The sequence below is a fragment of the Vombatus ursinus genome, unplaced genomic scaffold (assembly GCF_900497805.2).
Source record: "Vombatus ursinus unplaced genomic scaffold, bare-nosed wombat genome assembly UNPS02014799.1, whole genome shotgun sequence".
Taxonomy (NCBI): domain Eukaryota; kingdom Metazoa; phylum Chordata; class Mammalia; order Diprotodontia; family Vombatidae; genus Vombatus; species Vombatus ursinus.
The window spans coordinates 14,966,955-14,986,592 of NW_020954577.1; the positions used below are offsets into that span (position 1 = coordinate 14,966,955).

The 19,638-nt window shown below is 47.5% G+C and overlaps 1 protein-coding gene across 5 annotated transcripts in view; it reads left to right on the plus strand.

Moving 5' to 3' along the window:
* The window catches only part of CRPPA (CDP-L-ribitol pyrophosphorylase A), a 270,311-nt gene that overhangs the window by 42,430 nt on the left and 208,243 nt on the right, over positions 1-19,638 (plus strand). For all 5 annotated transcript variants that reach the window (XM_027872573.1, XM_027872574.1, XM_027872572.1 and 2 more), the window contains exon 4: positions 15,707-15,811. In XM_027872573.1, coding sequence (XP_027728374.1) covers positions 15,707-15,811 — 105 coding nt within the window. The remainder of the gene's footprint in view (positions 1-15,706; positions 15,812-19,638) is intronic.

The window sequence follows — 19,638 nt, forward strand, 5'->3', positions numbered from 1 at the left end:
GTGCCAGGTTTCTCGAGTCCAGAAATGACTGTTAGGGCCCTTTGTCTTTTTGCCAGAGTTTCAAGGCTTCTGAGGGCAGGAAGGGAACGTTGAGCTGACTTCAGCCTTTCCCAGAGTAACTCGTGGCTGTTAATTGTGCTGGGGGCCCAGCGGCGAGGGCAGGTCCTTTGTGTTGGTGTTCTCTTCTTTTCTGAAGTTCCTGCTTTGGAGAGAGATCTGTCCCTGGCTGCTGGTTGTTCCAGGAGGGGGCTAACCCATTCTCAGCCCTTTAAATGCTCAGCCATTATTCTGTTGTCAAAGGGGGCTTGGATGTTTGCTTGAGGGTGAGAAGCCAGTTTACCTTCAGATGTGAAATTATGCATTGTTTGGTTAGAGTTCCTAGTCTTGTGGGATCTCCCAGCCAGAGGGTCCCTCTGCCCATTCTCCTCCCAGCCTCCAAGTTAATATTTCAGCCCTCACTTCCCCAGTCAGGAAGGTCTAGGGGCTGTCTCCCTGCTGGCGTTACCTCCCACTTCTCTGCCTCAGGCTGTCTGGATGTTCTAGCCTCACTGACCTTGCCTTTCTTCTTACACCAAACGCCATCTTCTGTCCCTGGCCATTTGTACAGCCCGTGCCCTGCGTCTGGAGTGCCCTCCTTCCTCCCCTTTGCCTCCTTCAAAGTGAGGTCCCCCTCCCCTTAATTATTTAGTATTTGCTAACCTGTGTACATGGTGAATTCTCCAAATAGAGTGTAAGCTCCTTGAGGGCCGGGACCGTTTCCTTCTTTTCTCTACATGCTGTTGGCCTAGCACACACACAGGCCTACCTGGTGAGTAGTAGGTGCTTAATAAATGCTCAATGAAGGAATGACTGAGTGACTACAGAGGTCTTGGGGTTCACCCTGTCCTGAGCCTGGATCCCTTTGACAGCTTCCCAGACAAATGGCTATCCACCTGTTTAAAGGCCTCCGATGACGGTGAGCCCCCCTCTTCTGGAAGCAGCCCACCTCCCTTTTGTACCGCTCCATTTACAAGGATTGAGGCTAACATGGCGACCCTGTGTTGCCAGGCCAGGATGGGCATCACTCGGTGACATTGGAGAAGCTGTTTCCCTCTCTGTTTTTTGATGGAGATGGCATCCTTACAGAAATGGGATTGGAAGAATAGCAATCGAGGCATCATTGGGTCAACAAGCATTGTCTTCCCTGTGCTGGGAAGGGTGGCTCAGTGGGAAGAGGGCTGAACTACCTTCTCTGGGCCTCAGTTACCTTCTCTGTACAGTTAGTGGGTAGAACTAGGTGACTTTCAAGGTCCCTTCCAATGACAGAGCTATAAGCCTATGATTTCTAATAATGTCCCTATCTTCATTTAGTTTGATTTTTTGATATCTAGTTTCAACGAAGTCCTACTGTTAATCTCACCTCCCCTATTACCACTCAACCAGTATGTGTTCGATACCTTCTGCTCTATGTGTACTTCCAGCCGATGAGTGTTTCCATAACAGTTTTTGTGTTTTTGGTGAATTGTCATAAACGGTTTTTGTGTACGGTGAATTACTACCAGACATAACTGTCGGCCACAGAGGCCACCCACCCGATGCATGGGTAGTAACAGAATGCACCTGTTGAAGGTACAGTCCAAGGGGCCATTTCTGTGCTGGGTCAGATGCTCTACGAGAGGGAGTACTGCCCGCCTTTGCAGTGGGCATGCCCGTAAGGCAGAGGAAGCTAATAGGAGCTGCGTGCTGCTGGTCATTTTTTTCCCTTTTGCTGTCGCCATGCATTTCCTAACGTCCTTCAGAACCCTGAGATGGTGCTAAATCTGATCTGTGCTGAGACACATCCTGTCCAGTGTGGCCTGAAGAGATTGGGCATTTCTGTAGGCAGCACCATCTTTTTTTTTTTTTTTTTTTTTTTTTTGCTGAGAAGCTGTGGGCTCACTTGTGGAGGAAACCATTCTCTGAAGTCAGATTTCCTATTCTCAAAAGCTGGTTTGGAACGGTCTGCTGGTATCAGATACTCAGGATACTCAGCCCGAAGTCATGGAGTCTTGGACCCCCCAGTTTTCAAAACTAACTCTCCATAACAATGTGGCCCAGGGTGCAGGGCGTGGGTTTTTCACCTGGACTGGGTCCAGTGCTTGGATGCAGTGCTCATTCACTATACTGCTGTGGACCCCTTCCTCAACTTCCTCCTCAGCACAATGGGAATTGTAATCATCCCCTTGGGGCCTTCTTAGGGGATTTATGAGGGAGGGGCTCCATAACCCTTAATGGCCTCGAAGGCCCCTTCCAGCCCCAAATCAGTGATGCCATTCAAGCTATTGCATGGTAGAAAAGTGATTTATGATTATTAGATTGATAGTGGTGTCCAGAGAGTCAGGACTCCCGGCAGCAGCAACTTGTCTCAAATGGAAAACCCCAGGAAACTTTGTTTTTTATGCCTCCTCTTTGGTTTCCTCGTGCTGCATCTTCCTCTATTTAATGTAGATAATTAGTGGATAATTAGTCTGCTGCTCTCATCAATCTAAATTTTCCCTCAAAACGCTTGGGGCTGTGCCTGCAGCCCCAACAGTCCAGCCCTAGAATAATGCCGACCTCTTTGCCTTATGATTTAGGACTGGAATTTATGGAGCTTACCTGGACAGCAGGATGAGTCACCATGATTCTCTGCAGAAACGGTTTTTGTCTTTGTCTGTTGTCCCCACCCCTAGCTCAGAGTTTCCTAGCAGAGGGGTCAGACAGGGCTGGACCCATCTTGCAAGGCTCTCTAATGCTCAATCCCAAATTAAAACGTAATTGGGGAGTATTTAACACAACAAATAAAATAGATAATGTTAATTATAGATGTTATTGGTAACATTTTTAAAATCTTTTTTTTTTCTTTTGGTGAGGCAATCGGGATTAAGTGACTTGCCCAGGATCACACGGCTAGTAAGTGTCAAGTGTCTGAGGCTGCATTTGAACTCGGGTCCTCCTGACTCCAAGGCCAGAACTCTATCCACTGTGCCACCTAGCTGCCCCCACATATTTTAAATCTAGGTCCATGTGTAGCTGTAGGGATCCTTATGTACAGATTCTTGGCCCCAGTTTCTATTTGGATTTGATGGCCCATGCATTACATACAGTAGGCATTTAATGATGGCTTGCTGATTGAATGCTAGAACCAAAGACACCCTCACGTGCAGCAGGGAGCTGTGAGACATCCGCCTGTGTATGTGGTTGTAGTCACAATAGTGTAGTGTTGTGACCACCCAACTGAAGCCACAAAGCCCTGGCGTCACGACTCTGCTCGGACGCTCCCAAAAAGTGTGACCGCTTTGATTCTCAGTGTACTCATCTGTAAAATTGAGGTACTACTACCTGTGAGCGTTGTCATGAGGCTCATGAGAATTGCTGGGGATGGATGCCTGTTTAGGTGAGGAGCAGGAAGCAGGTTCATTTAGAGGCACCATAGAAAGCACTGTGTTTTGCCACCTTGGAAGCACCATTTCGTTGTCAGCTGTTATGTGAATAGTATTATAATTGCAGTCCGCCATCTTAGTGCTGGTCTGTAGACTCCCCCATAGCTTGAATGGCAGCATGGCATCGTTGATTTTGAGCTGGAAGACCCTTAAGTGCTACCCTCCCCTTTCACAGATGAGGAAACAGAGCCAGAGAATTGAAGTGAGTCCCCCAGGTGGACAAAGCAGCTAATGTCTGGGGCAGGATTCGGACCTAGCTTGTCTTTGCTTCATCTGGTCCTCTGGTCAGGCTGCCATACTGCCTCTAAATGAACCTGCTTCCTGCTCCTCAGTACTGGCATTAATAACCTGAGAACAGGCACCCATGCTCAGCTCTTCTGGCAAATGCAAGCAATCGTGCATCCTTGGAAGAAAGATTGTAATGAGGCTGGCGTTTTTGGAGTGAGGCGAGGATCCAAGACTGTCCAGGTCACCCAGATGCTGCCTCATGGTATGGTGGTGATCCTGGGTCCTCAAAGACTGTCTGAGAAGCATGAACAAGACTCCCTCCAGACCAGGAGGCAGGAAGAAAGTGCGGTCTCTGTTAGTGGAGGGAGAAGTCATGGATCAATCTAAGCACTGACCCCCACCTTCCCGATTGTCCTATGGCCCCTGTGAGCTTCGGTCACCCCCTGGCTTGGCTCCCTGGGCCTGAGTTGTTCTCTTGCCTCGAGCGTCGGGCTACCCCAGCTTCTTCCTGGGGAGCCTCACTTGACAAAGGCTTTCGCGCATTGGCCAGGAGTTGGCAGAAATTCTTGCACTTGGTGAATCTTTCTGGAAACGGATTGGTTTTTCCACAGGCTCCTAACCGTTGCTGAAGCTCAGTTTATCCTAGTGTGGGTTCTTGGACGTGGCCTCCTTCCCTATGCCTCTAGGACACTCAGCCATTAAACCTGGTTTCAAGAACGTGTCATTTCAGCTTCGCAGCTGACCTTAGAGTGCGCTGAGGACCCGTGGCTTCTGGCGGTATTTCAGGTTTTCTTCTCCCTAGCAGAAGCTGTGGAACTGCTGCTGGGGTGGTTCGGTGGGCTGGCCCCAGGCACTTTTGTCCAGAAAGCCACTGGTAGTGAATTTCAGGACCCAGCTGTTCCCCTTTTGCTCAGAGCCGGAGCTTTGGTATTTGACTGGTTAGAAAAGCAATATGGCTTCAAAGCAAAAGCCATCAGCAGAGAGAGCTTGGGGCTGGCATCGGCTCATAAACAGAGCTCTTTCACTTCTCCCTTTTCACGAGGGGTGAACAGATGAGGAAACCGAGGCCCAAGGAAGGCCAGTGACTTGCCCAGGGTCACGTTGGTTGTATGCATGAGAGGTGACATCTGAATCCAGGTGCTCCTGCTCTAAGCTAGGGTGCTCTCCATTGTGCTGAGATGGGCTTTGCATCTACCACCTCACTGAGGCTTCGTGTGCCTAGGAGGGCTGGGTGTGCTACAAGTATTCCTGTTTACCAACGAGGAAACAGCGTTGGAGAAGGCAAGTGACTTGCCCAGTGTCATTCAGCCCATCCTTGTCTGGCTTTGAAATCTTCCTGATTCCAAGCACATCACGTGGCTAATTAATTGGTGATAGCATCTGGTCCTTAGGTATTGTGAGATATCTATAGCTATATCTGTAGCTATCTATATATCTATAAACACATATATATATATACACAATACATACACATACAGATATATAGTATATATGTATCATGTATGCACACTTGTATGCTTGTATTATGTTATATATTATGCTATATATACCACAACTGTGTACACAGATACATATATGTATATGCACATGTGCACATATACGCACCTATGTGCATAAACATATATATACACATATAGATGCATGTTATGTATACATATGTGTATGTAACATGAAGTCAGATCGAGGGGTCTTCTGAAAATAGTTGACTATTTAATTTGTTCTGTACTTCATTAAGCCTTTGGCAAAGTGGGATATCCAGGATCTTATATAAACCCCAGAGAGGAAATTAAGCAGTACAGGGCGGGGGTGGGTTTCTGAAGGTCGAGCAAAGCATCAGAAGAAAACAGGAGGGCGTATCTTGGAGAAGCGGGAAGCTGTTTTCTCTCTGAGAAGGTTTTGGCGAGCGTATGTGCAGTTCCTTCATGTCACCCCCCTCTAGGGCAAAATGCATGTGTGGTTTTCTGTCTCCTGCATAATGAGGCAGGAAGTTAAAACAGGAAATCTTAGTCAACCTGGATTTTAGAGGGAATTTAGGGAAAGTGAAAAAAATTATGCAAAATTCCTTTTGGCTCGAGGCAAAAATGATGTGCCTTGAAGAATGCTGGAGTTTTTTTAAGTGAGTTGCTGGGGGTTGCATCTGGGGGGGGGGGGGCTATTGGGTGACATCTGTAGGATTGGAAGGGAAAAGGCCATGAGGTGAGCTGGAGGCCAATCCCCATGTGGCTCTGCTTTTATTCATTAGAGATTTCCTATGATTATTTGGAGCCTGGCTGAGACTCTTTAGATGACAAACCTGAGCTCAGTGTGGACAAGTAGTAATTTTAAAAGCTAATTTCAGCAGCATGGTATACTGAGAGAATATGGCTTTTGGATACTGATGGCCTGGGTTCGAATCTCTACTCTGCTACCTTTGGACCCGTGGTGTGCTGGTAAATGTTTAACAGCCACGCTCAGAAAACCTTACTCACTTTGAAGCTTCTGCTTTGTAATCATTTTCCTTGTTAAGCCTAGACAATCAAGCAAGCACTAGACGAAGCCGTGATTCGTGGGGTTTTATGATGCTCAGGCTGACGATTTAGCAGCGAGCCTCCTCGGACGATCTACCGTCTCCTTTTGCTGGGCTGCGATTTCCCATCTGTCATTGAGAGGCTGGATTGGCTGATGGTGACAGCTGTCTCCTCCAGGTCTACGTCTCTGTATCACTGTGTGGTGAAATGTGATAACTTCGGTCGCGGGATCGTAGCTCGAGAGCTAAGGAAGCCGCCTCATCCAGACCCTGATTTTCCAGATCATGACTCTGGAGCTTAGGAGGCTGCTGGGGGCACCGCAGTGCACAGAGCGCTGGGCCTGGAGTCAGGAACAAATGTAGCCTCAGATACTTATGAGCTGTGCGATTCTGGGTGAGTCACTTCACCTCTGAGCGTCTCAGTTTTCTCCTCTGGAAAATGGGGGTCCTAAGAGCATCTGCCTCTTAGGTACCAAATAAGGATCAAGTGATACAATAATTATAAAGCACTTACCATAGTACTTGGCACATAGTAGGTGCTATATAAATGTCATCTATAATTAGTATCATTATCATTGGATCTGGAAGGGGGCATCGGGGCCAATTAATCATTACTCCAAAGCTCCAAGGACCTACAGGCCATCTGGCCCCCCCTCCCCTCATCAGAATCCAGCTGCCTTGTTTTTCAGGCACGGAAACTGAAGCCTTGGAAGCTAAGTATATTGTCCAAGTTTCTTCAGTCAGTGTCGGAGGTGGAATTTGAACCCATACCCTTTCCTCTGTTTCCTTTACTAAGCCTCTCAAGGCATCAGACACAGTCAGAATCGGTCCCGAGTAAAGATGGGGAGTAAGGAGACGGTTGAGCCCTGGTGTGATCCCCTCATCCCCTTGGGGTTCAGACTCCTTCAAGGGATTAAGAAAACCAGGACAGAGCTCAAGGCCGGTACCCTTGCCAGACTGGCTTTCTTGAGAGGGAGGCAGGGGTCATGGCGACCTGTTTTAGTCACGGCACCCTGTATCTTGGGCTGTTCTGTCCCCACTCTCTCTCCTGTGCCCCTCCCTCACTGATTCCAGAAAGGAATTGACTGAGCTCAGCAAATGTCCCCTTCAGTTCTGAGACTAGACATGGTGAACAGCCTCCATCACTGCCCTTCTGTATTGGCACATGCTCTGAGAACCTGGGCGTGGGGTCTGTTGGGGGATGCCAGGACCCCTCTCACTGACTCCCTCCCAGCGCCAGGTCACTTTCCACCTGTTCTACTGCCCCACAACTGGCCTTCCACCTCCCTTCTTGGCCACCAGGAACTCTGATGGAGCCCTAGGAGCAGGGTGAGACCAGTTGGGGAGGCCATTCTGAGGGGATTTGGGCCCTGAAGAAAACCCAACAAAAGCAAGTCAGGATGTCTCCTCTTTAGGCTCTGACTGTTCCCTGGGTCAGCTGGCTGGGAAGGACCTTGGAAGTTTCTCCTACACATGGCTTTGGGGAGGAAGTGTTTTCTAAAATTCAGACATTGTTGTAGGATGCAATGAGGCTTGTTTCCTTCTAAGGAAGCCACTTGTGATGCCTAATGTGACAGACAGAAAGGCAACAGCTGTATCAAGTATGGGGCCATTTTTGTGTCTTCTAAGGGTTAAAGGGCTAGAAAGAGGCCTGCCTCCCACAATGTAATAACTGCTGGGCAGAGGGCCCCATGACCCGTCATGGCATGGCTGGAGATGTCTCTAAATCGAGGATTCTTAGCCTGGGGTTAATGAACTTTCAGGGAAAAAATGGATATTTAAAAAAATGATATATTGGTTTCTTTTGTAATCTTCTGTATTTTATTTTATGCATTTAAAACACTTTTTCTGCAAAGGGGTTCATAGGCTTCACCAGATTGCCTGAAGGGTCCCTGACACCCAGCAAAGGTTAAGAACCTCTGTTTTAAATGGACACAGAGAAGGTAACTCAGAAGGCCTGGCTGTCGGTTATACCTGCTGCACCATGAAAGGTAGCTCTTTGTCCCTGGGGCTATCAATCTGCCATCTTTCACTATAACTACATTTGCTAAAAATAAATAAATAAAATCATACATCGAGTTAGTAGACTCCACAAGATGTGGCAAGAACTGGCAAGTAGGTGCTGACTGAAAAAAAAAAAGTTCACGATATAGCACAAACACACAGAACTTATTAGAAATGCACTTGACATAGATGAATTACCTCCTTTTGCCCCTCCCCCCAATTCTGCTTTAGCTTCATTAAAATTGTTCTTAAAACATTTGACGAACTTTATGAAAGGAATTCTAGCTTCCAGTGGTTCTCTGCTGAGGTTATAATTAGGAGTGATTGGTCGTCAGGCCTCGTCAGTGCCTCACTTGGAAGCATCTTTGTGTGTCCCATGCACTGTCCATATTTTGGGAGACTCTTGCTAACCTGGTACCATGGGGAGCCATGGGGTGCATCCATTGGAATACTGTACCTGGCAATTGACAGCTAGTATGTGCGCCTTCTAATTGATATATCATTTGGAAACTAATCAAAATGTTGCCTCTTGTTTTAGCCCTCTTGGACTAAGCATGTTTGCCTTTGAGGTCTGCTTAATTTCATGATAATCCTTGGGGGAAGGAATGTGCTTTTGCATGGATTGAACAGCATGGAGGAGAATGTCAGTACTTGGCACATGATCATGGTGATTAACCAGGGAAGGAATGTGATGTATGAGAGGGAGGCAGTGGGAGTAAGGGGGGCAGCAGCCCTGGGTTTTGTCCTAGGACGGTGCCACCGTGGCTGACTGTGCCTTCAGGTTCGCCTTGGCTAGTGGAGTAACTTGCAATGCTCTTTCAAAGTTTCTGTCTGAGCCTAGAATGGAGGTTGCTTAATAAATATTGCAGAGCATTCATTGGTGAGTATCAGCAAGTCTTTCTATTTACAGAGTGCTCTGTTGGCCCATTAGAGATGGACTCCAAGGGAGAATGGCCTGCAAATCCTCTTTAAGCCAACAAAAGATACAATGCATTTCCTTATAGCTTTTCTTGATAGCATAGTGAGGGAGGGAGCAAAGCAGACCCAGGATTATAGCCAGAGGGGGTCTCAGAGGTCATCTGACAGTATGTCTGGTGGGAGCCTGGCTCAGAATGAAGAGGTCAGACATTGATGAGGGATGACCTTGGTGGTGACCCGTGGAATAAAGAGGAACAGAAAATGGCCCTCTGTCCTGGGGGCTCCCATTCCCTGCTATAGGGACAGTGGCAGAGGAGCAGTCCGGGGGCCAGGAGATGCCAAGAATCACAGCTTTGAGACCGTTGGCAAATACTATCTTGGTTGTTTGTAGTGGTAAATGTGAGATTCTTGTCCAGTGGCCGTCAGTGGACATAGACTGCTGAGAAGACCGATCGATACGGTTCAGCCACATTTCCTGTATCTTTTTCATTAGCATGTAAGCTCCTGTGCCTCAGCGCCTAGTACAGTGCTTGGTACATGGTGCTTAATAAATGCTTGTTGATACAAAGACAAAAATGAAAACAGATCCTGGCCTCAGGATCTGTTACATTCTTACATTCTGTAGGGGAGAAGTAGCGAAAGGGAAAAGAAGAGGAAGACGAAGAATGAGGGAGGGGAAGGGGAAAGGCAGAGTACTCACCCTGCTCTGGCCACTTTCCTTCCTCCCCATCCTAGCCTAGCCCCCATCTCCCTAGGCCCTATCCCTCTGTGTGTCTTCTCAGCACCAGAGCTACTGAGGCCTAGAGCACCCAGGGACCCCTGGCCCCAAGGTGACCGACTATAGAGGCTTGACATCATGTCTGAAGAGTATTTATACTTATTGAAAAAAAAATCTAGTCCAATGAACGTTTATTAGTAACAAAGTAATAATAATGTATAGTAATTATATATGCACAATATAGACATCCCTGTATATGCATATATGTGTATATGCATACACATATATTGCACACATAAGTACACATGCTATATATTGCATATACATATACATGTATATATACATATGTGTATATACAGTATATAGCATGTGTACCTATATATGTATAAACATATGTATGTTTATGTATATCATACATATTTAGGGAATGTTACTTTTTTTCAGTCTATGGAAGGTATGCCTCCTTAATTATGAAACTGAATTATTTAATGAGATTGATGCACTGCCTCCCCTAACCCCTTCTTTGTTCCGCCTCCCCAATCTACAGGTTAGGAACCATTCATCTGATCCAGCCTCCTCATTTTGTAGATAAAGAAATGGAGGGCCAGAAACTTGAATGGCCTTTGCCAGGGTCATGTAAGCAAGAAGCTGTCCAATCAGAATTTGGATTCAAGCCTTCCGGCTACCAGCACAGTGCTTTTTCTACAAGCTACACAAACTCCTTCCGTGTGGCCTGCCAGCCTTTGCTTGTTCAGAGCTCATCACTGAATTGATGGCTTATTTACTTAACTTAAGTCTTCCCACTGTTCTTGCCTAACTTCCCCAAATACTTTTTTATGTCCTTACTATGTGCATTCCATGTTTAGCTTTTACAACTGCCATAAAACTCATTAGTGTCCCTGATGGATGGCATGAGAGACACTGGAAGGAGGGAAGGAGTGTGGGGAGCATGGTTAGTTGAGATTAATGCTGTGGTGGTGTGGACTTGCTATCTATGTGGGCTGTCATCTCTGCTTCCTCTTCACCAGAAAACTGGATGTGTCTCCTTGTGGATCATCCTTGGCCTTAACTGGCTTGATTCTAGGCCTCTGCAGCATTTCCTGGCTAACTGCAAACCATGCCACCATGCTCAGAATGAAAGCTCTTTGAGGGTAGGAACTCTCTTATTTGTTTGTATTTGTTTCCTCAGCACTTAGCATGGTGCTGACATTTATGAAGCCTTAATCAATTCTCTGTCTATCAAATTTCTGTCTGTCTGTCTGTCTGTCTATCTATCATATGTCTGTCTCTCTCATTTATTTCTCCGTCCATCTACTTGTTTGTGTAATCATGGCCGTGTTGTTTTCCCTGATGAGCCCCCTGAAGACAGGCCTTGTTCCAGTATTGTCTTTCTATCATAGTACCTAGCATAGTGTCTTGCACTTAGTCTTGCTCTTACTTATTGTTTTTAGGGAGGAAAAATTAGGTAGGAAAGTGGGCTAGTAGTAATGACTAAATATGAGAGTGTTGGGTTCTCCAGAGTGAATTTCCTCCTATTTCTTACCTTTCCCTTGAGAATTTGCTGTGAGGTAGAGCGGTCATTGGGGAGGTTTCAAGTGTTTTCCTTGACAGGAGGGGCAGCTCTTTCCTGGCCCAGGTTCAAGATGGATTCTGATGCAGCGGGGTGGGGCTGGTGGGAATGCGTGTGGGTGGGTAGATAAAAATGAAATAAATAAAATGTAAATTGGCTTCCAAGGAAATTTGCAATAGCATTCTTACCTGAAGAGAAGCTTTGTCTGCCTCTCTCACTCTCACCCATCGTTATCTGCCCTGTCATCAGTGTTCTCTCCTTAGGCTTGGTCCCAGGCTAAGACCAGCTTGTCCTAATTATTCAACCAATAACCTGATGTTGTATTGAGAACAAGGTCTGCTGGATAACTGTCTCTCATGCAATTCTATGGCACGTTGCCCAACAGCAGTAAGGTATGAGGAGCTAGAATGTCTGCTTCAAGACAGAATTTTGATATGATCATGCATTGAATGCAGGTGCGCCCAGTAGGCCTGAATGTAGGTAAGCCTATTTTGTTTTACTTGAAGCAGATTTTGATTATGGAAATTAGGATATAATTATACACTGAGATACGTGTATATGCATGTCTTAGGTTAAGTTTTCATTCACTATTTATTGTGCTTTTTTGGGCATCCTTCCCGTGAGACCATGCTGAGATCCTGGAATGATTAGGTAACCTTGTGATCTCATCAGTATGATGACTCCCTCCGATTTCTAAGAGCCCAGCTTCTCCATGCCTTTGAATCCTCTGTGACTCCGGTCCATGGCCTTCTGTCTGGTCTCCTGTAAGGGTCAACCCAATGTGCTGGAGACCCGTCTCTCTCTTCTTGATGTTGCATTGATGAAGTGTTGTGAAATCATGTTGTTGAAATCATTGTGTGAATGGTGCCAGGTTCTAAGATTCCTCACATCAGATTACATATCACAAAGGACCACTAAAGGCAATTCCTGGATGATAACACATGAGTGTTAATTCAGAGAATGGAAATTTCCAACCCTCTACAATGGAAACAGGAATTTAATATGTTAGCCCTAAATATATATATATACATACACATACACACATGTATACATATATGCGTATATATACATATAGACACACACATATATATATGCACACATGCACATATATATATATATGTATAGGATGGTCTTAACAAATTGCTCCAAAGTTTTGATCATAATTAATTTTAGTTTATTTCCAACTGTAAAAGTTGGATGTTTTGAATTTGCCAGGATGCATTGAGAACACCGTACATATATCATACTCCATTATAAGCTATTGAATCTGATTGCTATTATAATGATGAATTAACTTGAAAAATTAATCTTACGTCATCCCCTATTTAGCGTGTCCCTCCAGAAAGCATTTGAAAACAGTTTTCAAGTGGCTCATTAAAATTTATACCATGTTCATAAGTGGGATTATAAAACAAGTCCTTTAGAGTCACAATAATTAGAAAGTTAAGTGGGCACTGACTCTTGTGGATGCCTAGAAGGTCCTGAGGCCAAGGGACCAGTTTGGATGGCCATGTTCACTGGGGTGGCCGGGGTTTTAAGGAAGTCGTGCAGGGTCAGAAGTGTGAGTGGAGGGGGAGCCGAACCTATGTCCTTCCAGCGTTAGCTTCCTGGCCACTGAAATGTTCTCAGCTCCCAGTTCCCTGGACCCCTGCAAACACAGGTAGGCTCTTTGTCCCAATTCCTTTCAGGATGTCTGAGACCTCTCTTGGCAGCAGGCCCTCACCAGAAAGCAAAGAGAATCCCTCCAAGTGTGTTTTCTTCAGACTTTCCTAGCTGTGAAAAAACCAGGGCTAGGTGTTCTCTGAGCAGGCGTTGGAGATGGTGCCAGTATCCCATTCTCTCTTCCTGGTATGCAGATCCTTTCCTCCCCTTCCAATGTGGTGTGTCGATGTGGCACCTAATTTTCCTGAAGGAAGGAGGATGGAAGAACACGAGTAAACTTTGAGATGGAGGTAGGGGAATTTCAAGGCAAACAGACACCAAACTTCTTGAGATGAGCAATTTCCAGTCCATGGGAATAACAGACGTAGGAATTACTTGACCCGCACCAGAGTAGGAGTAGTGAGAACTTGGGTTTAAGTGAGTGCATCTCACAAGCATTAATGATGAGAATTAAAAACAATATGCATTTTGAGTGCCTTGAAAGATGGATGGTTTCACTGGAAACAGGTTGTTCGACCTTTCCTCTTTTGAGCAATCAGCCAGTTTCAAGATTCTTAGGTAGGCCAGTCTTCTTATCTGATCCTGCAAGTCTGCATGGTAGTAATAATTACCTATTGGCCAAAGAGGCCACCCACCACCCTACCTTAGGTCCTGGCTCATCGTCTCTCACCTGGACTACCGTAGTGACCTCCTAATTTGTCCATCCTTCATGAGGCTGCCAGAGGGATACCCAAAGCACAGAGCTGCCTGTATCCCTGCCCTGCTCAATGAGTTCTAGGAATTACCTATCACCTCTCCAGTCAAATACAACCTGCCCTTGTCATTCAAACCCCTTTAAAAGCTGGCTCCTTCCTACTTTTTCAGGCTTCCTTGGCACACTTTATGGTCCATCTCCCATCTCTGGGACATTGCATTGGCTGTGGCTCATGCCTGGAAAGCCCTCTATCCTCATCCCTCCCCTTCACAATCCTCTGCTGCTTTCAAAGCTCCCATCCAGTATTTGCTCCAGCTACTAGGACCTCTGTCTTCATATTTATTTTGAATATATTTCCTGTTTGTCAAAGTGCTTAGCACAGTGCCTGGCACATAGTAAGGATGATATAAATGTTAGTAATTATTATTATTGTATGTATATGTCAATCAAGCATTTTTTAGTATCTGCTGTGTGCCAGGCACTATGCCAAGCACTTAAGGGTGAAGGAGGGTGGTCCCTGCCATCAGGGAGCACAACGTGAAAACAGCCACGCACGAACAAGGTGTGGACAGATGAATTGGGGATAATTTTGAAGGGGAAACACTAAGATTAAGGAAGAGTGGGGAAAGAGTCTTGTGGGAGCTGACCCATCAGCTGAGGCTGCAGGGAAGAAGCCTGGGAAGTCAGGAAGTAAGACAAGGTGGGAAAGGCCCAAAGCTGCCAGTCCCTGCCCTCACGATGTGCCTGGTCTCCTTGGGGGGAGGTTAGGAGGCCTCAGGGGAAGGATGGCTCTTGGGCTGATTCCCAGAGGTGGTGGTGAGGAAAGAAGACTGTCTTCTGCTTCTGCATCATTTCCTCCCACTCAGGAGGCAGGCTTCCTGAGGGACTGACTGTGTGGCTTTTGTCTTGGCATCTTCGGTCTCTGGCACGTAGTAGGCTTTGAGAAGATGCCAATAGGACACTTGTGTGGCCCTGGGCTAGTCACTGCCCTCCATGGGCCCTTGTTTCCTCATCTCTAAAGTGAGAGGGTTTGACTGGGTGCCTTTGAATGTAGCAGCTCTGAGCTCCTGGTCTCACCTATTTATTTACTTCACCTTCTCATTTTTTTTCTGTTCAATGATATGGTTATGTTGGTATGCCAAGCATAAAGTTGATCATTTGTGAACAGAATTTGCACTGATAAAGCCTCGGTATGATCCTCCTTCAGACGTCCCCTTCTCCATTGGCAGAGGCCCATTCAGACCCTGTCATGGCCCCAGAGAACTTGTGCACCTTGGCCGAGTTTGAGACGATGGGGTTTTGTGTTCTTTGGGATCCAAATGCTGCAGGTTCTTCCGGGCAGAATCTTGTTTATTGGTGTCTGAAAAGTCCAACCAGTGATTGCATCTTGACCCGAAGAGACTTTGGTGATGTACAAGATAAAACTGGTTTCCTGGGAGGCCTCTGTTCTCTCAGCAAAAAGCTCTTGAGGATGGTTACCCTCTGATATTCCTTCAGGCATTTAATAAGCTTGCTTGCAGAGGTAGCTTGTGGGCCCTGGAAACAGGGCATCTTCTATTTATCTGGCGCCCAGATGTTTTCAGGGAGGAAACTCCTGGGCTCCTGACAATGAAGCCTCTCACTTTCTTCAGCTGTGGGGCAAGTGTCCACTCCCTGGGCCTCGGATTCACAGGCACACGAATTCTCTGGGCCAGGGGCTCACTGACAGTCGAGGGACCCGTGAACGTGGATGGGGAAGGAAATCACGTGTTCGTTTTCCGTGACCATTGTGATCGTCTTTGGTTATTTGGAAGCATGATTCTGAGAAGAGGCCCTTGGCCTCGCCAGTCCCCACGACCCACGAGAGGCGAAGAGCCCTGATTCGGAGCCGCGAGAGGCTCTGGATGGCATTCCCTTTCTGCCCCTCCTTGTGTGGCCGTCGCCGACGATGTTATCTAACCTGTGTTTGCTGTGTTTCCTCCTGCAGTGCAGTGACCACGACCTGGAGTTTGGGACGGAGTGCTTGCATTTAGCACTGAAGTATTGCCACACCAAGGCCAAGCTGGTGGAAGGCCCTCCTGATCTGTGGAAGGTAAGGAGGAAAGCCCTGCCGTGTCCTGGTGGTACAGAAGGATCTGGGACTTTGAAAAGGGCCTTGGTAAGAGAAGCTGGGGATGGACAGGGGTCTTCTTTCGTCCAAGCCCCGCGTTTCCTAGTGGACGACACTCGGCCCGGGAGACAGCCAGGAAATGCCAGAGCCAGAATTTGAACTCGGAGTCTTTGATTCCTCATCAATGGTATGGAATGGAAAAGCATTTATTAAGCACTTGCTGTGTGCCAAGCACTGTTACATGCTAGAGATACAAGTGGGAAATAAAAAGGGTGCGTGCTCTTGAGGAGATCACATTCCAACTGGGGGAGAAAACACGTATGTGAGGGAGTGTGGTCATGTTCAGTCCCTGGCGGACGGAAAGGCCAGCTGGTACCAAGGAGACTAGCAGGGTGGATGGCAAGGCCTGAACCTCTGGGCGCGTACTGCCCCTCCCTAGTGGAGAGGAGGGGCAAGGGCTGGGGGCGAGCCCGGGCCACTCCCAGCAGAGACCAGCAAAAGGGCCTGGGTGGGTGCGCATGGCGCACAGGAGACGTCCTGCAGTCGCAGGGAGCGGGGCGGGGGTGGGGGGCAGCTGGGAGACTCTGGCCTTTCTCCATGATGATGATGCTGCTGCCCCCTGTTGGGATGGCTAGGGATGAAAAGGTCCCTGGTCTCTGCTGGAGGTGTCTGGTCCTGGAGGTTTCTATTTGCCTGTAATGTGCGAAAGCAGATCTTCCAGCCCGACATAGGATCCGAATGATAATTTTGAGTCATGCCTCCCTCTGGATGTTTCTTGGCATCACAGATTTTCAGATGAGGAAGCTGAGGCCTGGAGAGGTCTTGTTCAAAGTGGTCCAGGTGATACGTGGCAGAGTCAGGATTTGAACTCAGATCCTCTGACTCCAGGACAGTACTCGTTGCACTCCCCATCTGCCCCCCATGTGTTATTTTCTCTTCGTTTTTAATATGATCATAGTCTGTGTTTTGGCCAATGAGATGCAAGCTCCCTGAGTGCAGGGATGATTTCATGCTTTGTCTTTGTGTTCCTGGTGTCTAGGAAGCACCTAATACATTCTAGTTGATTGATTGATGTAAGCTTGGCCAGGTGCTGTTTGATTTTTATTTTTGTATTTCCATCACCTAACATGGTACTTGACAAACAGTAAGCACTTAATAAGTGCTTGTTTAAGTAAGTTGAATTGAAAGTTAGAACATTGTTTACCATACTTTTTATTTGAGGCAGTGAGGTAGTTCAGTGGACCTGCAGTTGGGCAGACCTGAGTTCAAATTTGACCTCAGGTACTTACTATCTGTGCGAACCTGGGAAAGACCCCTCACAATTGTTTGTTCCCTCTTTCTTCCTGGTATAATAATAGAACCTTCCTCCCAGGATGTTCTGAGGATCAAAGGAGATCGTATTTGTAGAGCCCTTAGCATAGTGCTTGGCATACAGTTGGTGCTTAATAAATGCTTGTTTCCTTTCTTCCTTCCTATTCGGCTACTCTTGGCTTGGTTAATAGGAACAAGAACAAGGAATGGTCATGTTCAGCCAGTAGACATAGCAGGGGAGGAGCACGGCGTGGTGGAGGTGGACAGGAGCTCCACTGTGGCCGTGGGAATTGGAGTGAGGAAACACACAGCCCAGTGTCAAAAGGAGCACAGCTAAGCTTGAATTAGAAAAATCTTTCTTCTCCTTAGTTCAGAGACCCCTGAGTGGATAATGTGGGGGCTGTGTGCCCCCGGCCTTGGCCCAGTTGGCCCATGTGGGTTGTGTGACCGCCACGTCCAGTAGAGCCAGAGATGTGTTCACACGCTGTCCGTTCCTGTGTCATTGTCTTTTGTTGTCCTTGACATATGTGTAAATGTGCACGCATCTCAGGACACGTTCGGACACCGCCACCCACAAACTGACGAGGTTGGTGCAGAGGCATAGATTGCTCAGTCGGGCTCATTCGTATCTCCTGGCCTCTTAGTGAACATGCACATGAAATCCAACTTGGCCAATGAACTCTTTCATCAATTCCCGCCCAGAAGGAACTTAGAGTCTTTTGGGTCGGGGGAGAAGAACGTTAAACCCCAGTTATATACCAGATGTAGCAGAAGATGAAATACGAACTGCAATATGCATTATAATATGTGTTGTAATATGCTGTGGGGTGAGGGGCACAGTCCAATATGCAGGAGCTGCAGAGGGCCCAGAGACAAGCAGGAGGTGTGCGATGGGGACGTGGGATGGGGTGGGGGCAGGTGGTCTGGGAAGGGAGCTTGGCCGCGGCGGCTGAAACTGGGCCCCTGGAATTAGGAGTTCTGCCAGAGGGCGGCAGAATGGGGTGCTGCTCTTCACCCCGGTAACGGCAGCACTATTGAAGTGGAGGTTGGAGGTGGGGAGGCTGGGGCTTCCTGCACAGGGGACACTTGTTTGAGGGTCTTGCCCTCCCTTCCCCTGCCGGGTCAGCTGTGCCTCAGGGCTCATGCCAGTGAGGAGGGGAGGATGATGTTGAGTCAGCCCCTGGTCCTGCCTGATCACTGGAGCTCTGGGTGAGGCCTAGGGAGTATTGCAACTGGGATGTAAACCCTTTGGTGCCCCAGAATTAGGGGGTGCTGTCTCCACCCCCACCCCTACTATGTGCTCTTTGTCATACTCCACTGATGGTCGGTTGATCATAAGATCATGGATGTGGAGCTGAAAGATACCTTAATCTGCCCACTCACTTTACAGATGAGGAAACTGAGGCCCTGGAGGTCAGGTAGCCAGTGGCAGAGCTGAGATTCAAACCCAGGCCCTCAGACTCCAGATCCGGGGTGCTCTCCACTGCTGTGCTTGTTGTGGCTAATTGCCTGGCGGTCCTGTCTGTGTGGGCCTCATCTGAAAGCCAGGAGGAGCATTGGGTCTGTGGGTTTCTCACCATCTACGGTCTCCTTGCCTCTGTAGTTGTGACCCATGTGCCCACTGTACTGGCCTCCCTTTGTCTGTTAGGTAGATGTTCTCTGCCTCCTGTGGGTATCGGGCTTCTCTTGCTTAATGCTCGCCGTGGACTCCAGTTTGGACGGATGAAAGGCCTGGGGCAGCCCAGCATTGGGGGGGCTTTCTATCAGTCATCTTCACAGACGGCTCACTGCTTTTGTACGATGCTCATTGCTGCGGCAGGCAAGACTGTCCTCACCTTCTCGGGCAGCACTGTTATGGTGCTGCCATCTCCATGACGCTGCCCTTGGTACTGTGGCGACTCATTTTACATACGCCAACCCACAGACCCCAGAGGGCCCAGATCAGTATTGCTGATCCTGAATCCCAGGCAGGAAAGAGGCTCCCTTCCCTTAAGAATTAGGCCTGCTGTGACAATGGGGCTTCCAGAGATAATGGGAGAATCTCTTAATACCAAGACAGGAGGGCCACCTGTACAGCCTCCAGCCTTTGGAAGGGGCCACATCTCACCTGCAGAGGCACTTGGATTGCGTCATTGGGGGCGACTTTTTGTCTCCTCTGGTGCCCCCTGAGCAGCCCACCTCTCATTCTCCCTTTTAAAATCATCTTTTCATTGTTACATCTCTTCTCCCTAGCCTGTAAATGGCTTTACCAGTTCTCTGGGCACTGAGTCCAAGCAAGCTCTCGGTTGGTGCTTTGGCATCTGGGGCACAAGGTGTGACTATAAATTGAAACTTTTTAAAAACAAAGATGAAAAGAATAGCTGCTGTTTACACAGAACTCTTAAGATTCACAAAGTGCTTTCCCCGTTATCTCATTGAGTCTGCTGAGTTAGGTACTACAGGCATTAGCGTCTCCGTTTTTACACTCTGTTAATCAGTGAGTGGTGATTAAGCACCTA